General features: G+C 33.5%; 1 protein-coding gene across 5 annotated transcripts in view; it reads right to left on the bottom strand.

Moving 5' to 3' along the window:
* Positions 1–425: 425 nt before the first annotated feature.
* Positions 426–12,078, bottom strand: part of LANCL1 (LanC like glutathione S-transferase 1) — a 48,311-nt gene continuing 36,658 nt past the window's right edge. For all 5 annotated transcript variants that reach the window (XM_074298802.1, XM_074298803.1, XM_074298805.1 and 2 more), the window contains 6 exons: positions 10,000–10,135; positions 9,558–9,704; positions 3,820–4,002; positions 2,346–2,522; positions 1,738–1,810; positions 426–1,338 (listed from right to left, as the gene is read on the bottom strand). In XM_074298802.1, coding sequence (XP_074154903.1) covers positions 1,262–1,338; positions 1,738–1,810; positions 2,346–2,522; positions 3,820–4,002; positions 9,558–9,704; positions 10,000–10,135 — 793 coding nt within the window. In that variant the 3' untranslated portion in view covers positions 426–1,261. The remainder of the gene's footprint in view (positions 1,339–1,737; positions 1,811–2,345; positions 2,523–3,819; positions 4,003–9,557; positions 9,705–9,999; positions 10,136–12,078) is intronic.

Raw genomic sequence — 12,078 nt, 5'->3', positions numbered from 1 at the left:
GAGGTAAACAGAGTTAAATGACTTGCTTAGGGTCACAAAGCTAGTAAGTATCTGAGGCTGAATTTGAACTCAGTTCTTTCAGACTCCCAGGCTTAGCACTCTGTCTCTATACTTAGTATCACCTAGATGTCTTCATTTATAACCTACAGCTAAATAGAGCTTCCACTAAATGCTGAAGTGCCTCCTTTTCAAGTAGTTGGCTTGGGGGGATTTTTCTTGGTCTTTGTAACAAAAGTGGGATAAGTGCTATTCTATTTAGTGAGAAGAGCAGACTCATATAACTTGAGAGATTAAACTATTCTACAGCATTAGCAAGCAGTACACCAAAGCACAATGATCACAAAGTTAGTAAAAGGGAAGTAAAGGCTCAAGAGGGTGAAAAATTCACAATATAGTAGTAAACAAAAACATGTTTCACTGATCACTGGTAACCACAAAATCATCCACCTTTTAATAAGCATTTCCAAAATTCAGAACATTTTTCTAGAGCCAAAAATAATAAATGTGTAATTCTAAGGATACTTTGAAAAGTTTATCAAAACATTAAAGTAAAATTTTTAAATTGATAATCACATTTTAAAAGTTTTTTTTTAATCTGGGATATATATATATATATATACAAAAGCTAACTTATATCCATGAAATAAAAAGAGTTCATTAAATAAACTCTGAATAGATCATGTGAATTTAAGAAACAGATTCGGATATCCTTGGTTCAGCTTGTGGCTTTTGCAATTTTCTAGAGGAAATATCTTTCTGCTCCCCTCCCCTTTGATAGTCGGCAATTCATAAAGAAAGCATGGCTATAATAATATGTTTTCGATAGGCCAAAAGAAAATGAGTATTTAAACAGTACTATTCACTAACTGCTATGTACTAATCTTTAAGTACAACTCAGTTTTTATTATAGTTGTGAGAATTGTATCAACATTAAATCATGTTGAAAAGTTTAAATAACTAGCAATTTCTTCCAAGTTCAGAAATGTGTGTGTATGTGTGTTTCCAACAAAATACTGTTCATTTATCCCCTTTTCAGGAAAACAACCTAAAGTTTTTTTTTCCCCTTATCCTTTTAAACAAAAGAAAACTCCCCAAAATGAATTGAGCAGAAGATTATTGTGGAAAAGACCAATTATTTTCAACACAGAATTTGTTCCCTTTAGTTAAGAAAGATGGTGAAAAGTAATGGACTAATCATTTAGCCAATGTTTGCATGGGTAGTGATGGACATGCAATGAACTGTAGGGATGTGTTTGGCCTTTTATATTTCAAAAGCTGGGAATCTGGCTTTTGTTGGAACAAGCAGGTCAGACAGGAAATAAATTGTTCCAGCCATTCCTGAAGAAACCAAAAGAGATAAGAAGTTATCATATTAAAGTACTACTACTATAGCATAACTCTAGTTTTCTGCACTAGCTTTATTCTGAAATTAACAGCACAACCTTAGCAGAATTAAAAGTATCTTTACTTAAGTTACATGTTAGGTTTAGAAAGCACTACAACTATTCTCAGCTTCTAGGTTTACATTTACATTACTGCTTGCTTTAGTTTATCTGCTCATTACTCATAAGCAAGAAAAGGTAAAATAATTTTTTCCACTAAATGCAAAGGGGGGTTCAGCAGTGAAGGCTAAGAAATTAAAAGGATCATTACATTAGTGGAGAGGAATGCCTTGGGGAGGGTGTCTTCAAATGTCTTTTTCTATTATAAGGAAAACAAGTAATGTGAAAAGAATACCTTCAAAGAGGGAGAAAGGTGAGTCAGGGGTCCTGCATCCATGCTCACCATAATCTAGACACCATTCAGCAAACTGAAAAAGAAAGGCCATGTCAAATTATTCAGAATACATAACTCAATTCAGATGCCAAAACTCTGAACAGTACTCATCCGAAAAGATAATGGGTTTATAAGGAAGATCATGGTGACCCTATGGGAACTACAAGGGAAGCTGAGAAGACTTTGGCCCAAAAAAGAAAAAGTGATGAACTGGCTAAACTGTACTTATTTATGTAGAACATAAGCTTCTTTAAATCGAGGGTTGTTACAGCAGCCCTAGCCTAGATGATGGGCTTAAATGACTGAAATTTTATCTCAAGGCTTGTAAACCAATTGCCAAAGGAAGATAGGAACAAAATAAACAAGCTACTCCACTGCCAGCTCTAACTAAACTGCTAAATACAGCAATTTGTTTTATAAAAGGCAAATTAAATTAAATAAACTTTTAAAAGGTCATTTTAACTATTTTCTATAGATTACTAAAATGGGGAAAATGAAACCAGAATTAGACACTTTAAAAAATATCTTGAAAAATTTTTTCTTCTTCTTTGGATGTTCTTCATACCTACCTTACAAGCTCTGTACAGATATTTCACATCATGCGTGATTTTGTATAAAGACAGGAAGGCATATGCATTGCCTGCAGCACCATGGCACAGCCCATATCCTTTTCTGAGTAACCCATACTTCCAGATCACATCAGCACACTTAAAGGCATCATTAAGATACTTTTCCTCATTAAATATCTGTAGGCAATTAGGAAAATCGAGTTTTATTGTAAATGGTCATTTTAACTTCATTAACAATTAAATAAAATTTTTTAGATGACAAGAAAATAAAAAGAGCCCAAAATAATGGGTGAAATACAAAAGGATGAAATTTAATAATAAAGACAACTGTAAGGTCCTGAACTTACATTAAAGTCAACTGCAAAAGTATCCATTGGGGAGAATATGGTCAGTTATGAGCAGTACCACATGCCAGTCACTTTTCCCCACATTAACAGAAGTCTGGTGTCCAGAATGAGAGCATCTGGGTCTGTTACACCTTGACAGTCTCTCTGCATGGTATGGTGCGGTGTGGTATTCTAGGAAGGGGGGGGGGAACCAGACAACTCCTAAGGTGCTTTTTAACTCAAAAGACCCTGTGGTTCCTTCCTGTCCTGGAAGCTGAGGGCTAAGAGAAATGGAGCAGGAGGGGAGGTCACAGACAAGGAGAGCTGCACTGACTACAGATGGGTTACATGGATGGGGCTCATTTTTCCATCCCTCAGTGGCTCTCCTTATATTAAAGATGACTGTGACTTTGTCTGTACTTGTAAAGGGTTTTAGAGTGATTGATGAGGTAGCACGAACATTATCAAATTTACATCAAACTGTCATCATTAGTCACCTTCCGTAGAATACATGGTTGCTTTCTTCGTAACAAAAAAGCCCAAGTAACTAAGAAATGAGGTTAAAATTTATCCAAGGAAACTTTTTTGTAATGTTTTCTTCTTATTTGGGAAAACACAATGCCACTTATGGCACCAAACATTATACTTATATCTTATAAAAAATGAAACACGAGAAACCTCACCTGGCCCGGACACGGAAAGGATTGACAGATTGATAGCTCTTTCTTGATTCGTCTCTGTCATTTATAAAATACACATCACCATACAAACAAATGCTTACCAAAATGTAACAGACTAAGTTGGTAGTCTTTTTTCCCCTTCTTGCTTATAAGGACAATCAAGTATATTTAGCACCATATGAGCATCAGGATTTTTGGTTGTTTTTAATCTCTAATTAGCTACTGAAATGTGCCAGGAGACACTTTTACAAGTTCTTGGCAATGAAGTTGACTTGATTTAATCTGGATACCTTCGCTTTTATATTGTTTTCCTGACTTACGTGATACATTTTGAAAAATTATTTTAGTTCTTAAGTAAAGAAAGGAATGGAAGAATGGAAATGTACATTGTTTCTGAAGTACCATTTTTGTTCATGAAATTATACTTTAGCTTAAAGTTGTCTCCTAGGGTAAGAAAGAAGTATATACCTTGTAAGCCTGGACAAGCATGTAGATCACCCCAGGAGCTCCATGGCACCAATGGACAAGAAGATCTCTAGTATCGTCCACACATGGAGGATAGTTGCCAGAAGGGAATTTCAGGTCACAGACATAGTCTACACTGGGCTTGACCACGTTGTGCAACTTCACTTGGCTTACCTGAAGGATAGGCTATGAAATAAAATGATATTTTAAATGCAAAAAAGTATTAACATACTTAAGAAATTTCCAAATTAAGAAGGAAATGAAATTTACTATGCACTTGAAAAATTAAATTCCTTAGACATTTAAGGAAACATTTATATTTAATATATATAGCTTCTTGGTTAAAGATTAATGCTGGACTTATTACAAATCTTTTAAAAACAACAATAACAAATCCTTTTCTTCCTAATTCTGAGGAACACATTTTAAACAGAAGCAAAGTACAAGAAAATATCATTGGCATCATTAAGACACTTTAGGATTTATTTATTTTATCTTCTCATACATAAATCTCTTCTGTACCTTCATGTTATTTCTTAATTTTGAAGAATCAAACATTTCTAATTACATAATCAGTCCAGCTTTCAGGAGTTTAGGTTACAGAATTATTATATACTTTTTATTTAATATTCACTTCTATCTACATAAACATAACTTTTGAGTTTAGGCTCTCAGTAGAATCTCTGAAGAAGCAATTTTATGGATTTGTCCATGTCATTCTGCTACTTAAGAGAGATGCTAGCATCCCAAGAAGTCCATGTTCACTATACATTTTTATCACAGATTATATTTATTTTAGAAAAATACGAGGTAAAATTTGTCTGATGGAAAACACACAGATATGAAAGTGCTGCATAACTCAGGACCAAAATTGTTCTCTTGTTCTAACTCATCTTAAAATAATATGTACAGCAAATGAACAATGTCTAGCTATATAAAATTTATAGGATCCAATGACAAAGGTAATGCAAGTTCTTTTCTTATTTTATAGCTCTCAATTCAATATTATTTGTTCACCAACTTCCCTGTAAATAACAAAATCAAATTCTGGTTTTTAGGGAATGAAGGAAAGGAAATGAGGGATAAATAATGATTACTAAAAGAATACTGTATTCTTTAGCAGAAGCAGAACATCTCCTGTTCTCTATTCAATCCCAAGTACACTTCTCTCAAATTTGAATTGTCAGTATTCTCCCTTCACCCTAAAGTAATTTTGTTTTGCTTTGACAGGTGAGAACTTAGTTAAATGAATCTTTTTTAGATTATGAATAATCTGCAAATGGAAAACTCAATGCTTCAGCAATAATTATTAAGTTAGCTAAACAAGTAAGAGGACCTGAAGATCTGTTTTTTAGTGTCAGTGTTAAGTCAATTAATACCTTCTGTTTTCTGTGACACATAAACTTAAGTCTTATTTACAAATGTTTAAAGGAGTATATTTTTATTCTTCTTTCTTGAAGAGGGTCTATGGGCCTGTATATACCTTTGGAAAGAGAAGCCATAAGAACAAATGCCAGAAAAAACAATGATATTTTAAATCTAAATAGGCATTAATAATACTTTAGGAACTTCTAAATTAAGAGTCAATTTATTATTCACTTGCAAAATTCACTTCCTTAACTTAAGGAAGTATTTACATTCAACAGCATAAACAACCTTCTAATGATCCACTTCATGAAGGACCTCTGTGCTGGACTTGTTTTATTATATTCCATTTTGCTACTTAATCAGCTGGTATTCCTTTTTGTGCATTACTAACTGAAACATTCTTTTCTACTATGACACATGGTGCTTATGGATGGGCATTATCTTTACTAAAATCTTTTATCTTTAACCATAAAACCCTCAACCTTACAAAAACACTAACAAGTGTCAAACTCTAATTAAAGAAAATTATGCAACTTTCAGGGAAATAAATCAATAGCATTTATTATGTACCAGGAATTGCGCTAAGCTACGGGAATACAAAGAATGGCAAAACAAGCCACTGGTCTCAAGAAAATGAGATTGTAATGGAGAATCCCTCTTCTTCACATTCTACATGAATTCTGTTTGTGTTAAATTTATCTTATTCAGGTAAACATCCCCAAATGGCATTAGGTCTTGAGACTTATTATACATATAAAATTTAGTGTTTTTTTTTTTTTTCAATAGAATTACACAAAATCCATTAAATGCCCCCTAAAGACTTGTTATCTGAAACTATGCTCAAGTAACATGTACTCATTTTTTAATTACTGATTTTCTTCTTCCTGCAATGTTTATTTTCAAGAGATTGTCCCTTATAATGAGAAATGATTTCTCTATTCAAGAAATTTATTAAACAAGTGAATGCCATAGCAGGAGCTCTGGAACTCCAAGTCATAACCTTTTTAGTTTCTGTAAGTCCTAAAGATTTATACCTTGATATCATTTGGTGACCCATCAAAATTAAGGATAATGCTATGTGCTTACTACTACTATACTTGCACATATACAAGCACACCATAATCCACACAAGTATTATGTATGGAGACATATAGGTTTATATATACATGCATGTAAATGTTATACAAATACACATTAATCTAATCATCAGTGTTGAAGAAAGAAGTGTAGGGAATTCTTTGATGTAGAAAATTTCCCCATGGGTGCAAAATGACAGTTCATCTGACTTGTTCAGGGCATGGAGGGATTAAGTGACTTGTCACATGGGCAATGAAATATATGTGTCAGAAAGAGTATTGATTCCCAATGTGGGTGTTCCAGAGTTCAAGGTGAGACCTCTAATTCATCATAATATTCTGTTTATTTCCTTATCTTTGACTAGTTTAAGTATTAATGTGGGAAAATAAAAGAACTTACCTTAATATATAGTTTGTTGGAATTAATGTGACATGTGGGTGGCCAATGAAAATGTTAAATGTGTATAATGAGCTTCCCAGAAACAGTACAATCATAAAGTTGTTCTGATCAATCTTATTTGTCTTTCCTATTGTCATATTAAAACCAAACCCTATACTAACATGTGTGGAATTGATATCAGAGCTCTAAACGTCAATCTAAGCCAATTGCATTTTTTTGCTCTTTACATTAAGTTATTAAATAATACAGATATGAAATACTTTATGTAAATAATTCACTGAAAAGGGAATTGCCCTTTATCCTCAGCAGCCTCATTCAGAACAAAAAGGCATCAAGTTAAGTATTCTAGCAACTTGCTCAAAATACAAAAAAGAAAAAATAAATAAAAATATTTCCCAATTTCAGCAAGTTCAAACCACTTGGTTCAAACCATTGGCAGTCTTACTCTGATAGTTTTTTGAAGAAGGAAAAGGGAGGCATTTGTCTCCTGAGCCCCAAGTCTACAGCTCACTCTTCCACAAAGCTAAAGCACTACAACTTGTCTTGCTCTTTTTTTGTTGTTGTTGTTTATTTGTTTTAGATGGATGTAGATTCATCCAGCTGAGGACAGCAGGTCTGTGAAAACCAAAATATAAATCTCTTCTCTTGACAAATCTTAACCCAAGGTTAAGAAGGTTCTGAGAAAAAAAAATTAAATCTTTTTCATATACTCCCTCACTAAGATATCATTGGATTTTTTTTTTTTTTTAGCTCTTTAATTCAGTTTCTGCAAATGTCTTTTTAGAGAGTCTATTCACTGCTGCTTCTTGTCCAAGAACCAGTTTTTACCACTGCTCTCTCAATTATACTATGTTTTGCCATGCAAATAAATCTATCATCCAAATAAATCCACCAGTTGTAAACCATAGGGTTCCTTCTGCTGACTTGGAGTTTTAGGAACATTAGTTAATCTGAGTTACCTAATTTACCCAGGCTGTTCTCCAGACTTCCTTATTTAAAATTTCACGTGTCTGTAAAAAACAATTTTAGGTTCTTTTAGGTCTAAATTGTAGCTATCTTAAAATGTAGTTAAAAATAGAAATTGAGGATTTCAACTATATTCTGAAGCAACAATCGTCAAAACCATTTGGTACTGGTTAAAAAAAAAAAAAAAAAAGGTATTTTAATGGAACAGACTAGATAAGGGAGAACCAGAAGGAAGAGAATTCAATTAACCCAGATTTAAGAAATTAACCCAGTTCTAATAAAATGGAAAACATAAATCACTTAGGAAAGAATTCCTTATCTGATAAAAACCACTAGAATAACTGGAAAGCAGTTTGCCAGAATTAGGCTTAAAATAAAACCTTATGTAATATTTTACAATATTTCTAAGTATATATGTGACCTTAATTTTTTTCTTTTTTCTATTTTTATATGACTTTAATATTAAAGATCATACTGTAAAAAATTAGCTCTGAAATTATGCTTCTCCTCAATCAGTAAAGAGATATATTCTTAACCATGCAAGGAATAGAGACAATTACAAAAGATAAAATAGATAATTTTGATTATATGAAACTGAAAAGCTTTTATACCAACAAAATTAAGTCATTGAGGATAAGAGGGCAAAGTGATTGGTGGAAAAACAAAAGCAAAAAGCCTTTGTTTCAAATTTCTCTGATAAGGGTTTTGGCATCTAAACTATAAAAACCATTGTCATGCATATTTATACATACATACACATTTATACATATATACACACATATAGAAGACCAAAAGCCACCCCAGAACAGATGACAAAAGATATGAATAAACAAGAGAATTGTAAAATAACCACATGAAAGAATGCTCCAAATTACTAAAATAAGGAGAAAATCAAATCAAAACAATCGAGATTTTCATCTTACACTCTGCAAATTGACAAAGATGTCAAAGGTAGGAAGAATTGATTTTGGAACGCTTGCTTGTAGGAAGATGGGCACACTGATGCACTGTTGATGAATCTGTGAATTGGCATGATTTAGGAAAGCAATTTGTGATTATGGAAAAAAAGTGACTAACATATCCATAATCTTTGATCCAGAGATTTTATTACTGGGCTTTTACCAAAAGGAGCTACCAATAAGAAGAAAGACCCCATACCAAATTCATCAACATACTGATAGCATCACTTTTTGTGATTGCCAAGATTTATTGAGGAAAAAAGGTAGATGAAGCTCATCAATTAGAAGGGGCAAAAAATTGCAGCATATAAATATTATAAAATATTACAATGTTATAAGAAACTGTCAATGTGACAAATATATTAGCATGGAGAGATCTTTATGAATTGATACAGAGTGAAGTAAGCAGAATCAAGAAAATGATTCACACAATGACTACAACAAAATGAAACACACACACACCAAAATCAAAAATGAATGCTTCAAAATTATAAAAGAACAAGCATAGGCTCAAAAAAACGTAATACAAAAAAGTGAAATAAGACACTCCTAATCTAATCTTTTGCAGAGGTAAAAGGTTTACATATATTGTACATTGTGCAAATTTGCAGACATTTTTGATGTATTGATGGGTTATGCTGATTTTCCCCCTCTTTTTTCTTTTAGTTTCTAAAAATAGAAAGGATGCATGATGATGTAAAAATAAAAGACATTAAAATGTATTTTAAAAGCCAAAATTATAAAGTAGAGCAATGCTATTTACTTCTTTTGATGAGTGTCTTAAATAAAAGAAATAATTTTTCAGCATAAAACACAACACTTAAAAATTATGGAACTAATATCCTATTGACTTAAATCATATCCCAAAGTCATGCTTTCATGGAATCTATAAATCTAAACTGCTAATCAAGATTTGCAAAATGGGGGAAAAAGAAAACAAAACTTAAGAATTCTTAATTTAATCATTCCTACCTGCATCAAGAAGTAGTAAATACCTGCCAGTCCATGGGCAGCACCCACATAATATTCTTGATACCATTCATACATCAGTGGTGTCTTTGAAATGAAGTTTCTTTTTCTGGCAAGACCCTCACCTGATGATACTACCATATCACACATCTGTAGGGGAGAACCAAATGTGAATAACTGAATTAGAATAAAAATATCTCCACTGCAAGGAGATGGATTCTTTAATGGAAATGACACTTTTGTCACTTGGCATAGATCTCAATGTCATGTTATGCTGTTTGAACGTGTGTAAATTTCATAGATTATAGATAATCCCACCATCTCAGAAAGACGAAGTATTGCACAGGAGCAAAGTCATATTTTAGAAGAACAGTGAATAGGAGGATCCCATAAAAAGCATTAAGAAAAATTTTAAAAAACAATGATTGGTAAGAGAGCTGGGTACCTGCTGAATATGGTGCTGAGGTATCTTTTCTTGTCCAAAGTATTTGTTCACAAAAAGCAAAGCATAAATGTAGCCCATTCGTCCATAGAGCATTTCATCAGGAGCTCGGGGGTCAAGCTTACTCAGCTGAACAAGACTGAAAACAAAAGGATACATGAAAGGGAATTGGGTGGAATGTAAAGACAGACATGTAAATAAAGCTCTGTAATTGGTCCTGTTTGGGTTTTTCAAGGGAAAAGAGAACATGGCTACATACACCTTAACTAACTGCAATTTGTGAATTGAATACAAAGCACCAGTATTCTAGTAATATTAGAATACTGACTTGTGCAAAAGTATACAAAGGAGTTATATACTTCTGCTTTACCTCCTGTGATTCCCATCTTCATCAGACTCTGGGAAATGAAGCTATATCTAACTGTTCCCAAGAAGGAAGAGACAGCAGGGTGGAGTGGACAGAAAGCCAGTCTTAAGAAGTTATCCTATCTCTGACACACACTTGGGTAGTTGTCTAAGAGGTAAACTCTCCTTGCAAATGTGGTGCCGATCTGTATTGGCAGAGGGATTTTCCTTACACAAAGATTCTTAAATGAAATAACAGATCCATTTTCTATTTCATTATGGTGGTTGTCTTTTTTCCCCCTGAAAGGGGCCAAAATGACATCATTCTGTTGGGCCAAGGTGTTTCTGAGCGTGGAAGGCTCTACCACAATGCACACAGAATTTAGGAGTGGGAATGTCTCTAAATTTCCTTTGAGCTACTGCAATTCTGCTTAGCTCATAAAGCACAGTGCCTTCTTTGATGTCAGCATGAAGGGTGGTGTGGTTCTGTGTCAGTGCTACCCATGTCTCAAATCAACTTCAAAGTTCTTCAGAGAGATCGTTAGTGTCCTTGTATCAACATTTCTTCTGGCTTCCATGGGACTACTTTCTTGTGCAAGTTCTCAATAAAATAGTCTTTTAGGTAAATGTATGTTTGGTATTCAAACAATGGGGGCCAGCCAATTGGAGTTAACTCTCCGAAGCAGTTTGAATGTGGTTCAGCTAAAGAAAGGACCTCACTGTTCAGTGCTAATCTTGCCAAGTGATCTTCAGAATCTTTCTAAAACAATTCAAATGAAAGTGATTCAGTTTCCTAGCATGGCATGGGTAGACTGCCCAGGTTTCAGAGCCATCCAATAATGAGGTTAGCACAACAGCTCTGTAGCCCTTCAGTTTGGTCGGCAGTTAATGCCTCTGCTCTCCCACATTTTCCTTTGGAGTCTTCCACACATTAAACTAGTTCTGGCAATGCATTCATCAACCACATAATTTATGTATATATACAAACACAATATCCTATCTACGTGTGCATCCCCCAAAAATGTATCGAACCAAGATGAGTTAACTTATCCACAGCACTCTGCTATAACCAATGGTTAAATATATGGATGTGGTGTGATGTTGGCCGATGGACAACTGGTTTTTTTGCTTTTAACTGTTAGGCCAAAATTAGCACATGATACAGAGAGCCTATTCATACTTGGTTGCATCTCATTCTCAGAGGCTGCATTAAGTGCACAATCATCTGCAAACAAAGAGTCACATATCAAATCTCTTTCCACTTTAGTATTGTTATGTAGTCTTCAAGCTAAATAATTTCAACAGTGTAGTAGCTGATCTTGTCATTTTCAATCTCTCTGAAGGCTTCTAATATAGCTGAAAATTATCATGCTTTTCAAAAAGCATATGAGCAAGCACAGAGCTCCTACTTTCACTCCATTGGTGACTGGGAAATTTTTATTTATTATTAAATATTTAAATTTAAAAAATTAAAAAAAAAATCTGTCCTTGATGTACATTCTAAAGATGAGGATGCCTTAAAATGAATTACTTCTGATATTTCAATAGCTAACTTCCCTCTTGGAGGAAATTAATAACCATATAAGTTGAATTTCCTTACACTGAATTATACAATTTTTTAAAAATCAAGATTCCAGGGTATTTTCCTATTTTACTTATCATTTGGGTAACACACACACATCAATAAAGAACTCTGATGTCATCATAAAACTCTAATAACAATATACATATTTTATT

The sequence above is a fragment of the Sminthopsis crassicaudata genome, chromosome 3 (genome assembly GCF_048593235.1).
Source record: "Sminthopsis crassicaudata isolate SCR6 chromosome 3, ASM4859323v1, whole genome shotgun sequence".
Taxonomy (NCBI): Eukaryota; Metazoa; Chordata; class Mammalia; order Dasyuromorphia; family Dasyuridae; genus Sminthopsis; species Sminthopsis crassicaudata.
The sequence above is the reverse complement of the archived record's forward strand: the minus strand, read 5'-3'. Positions and strand labels throughout refer to the sequence as shown.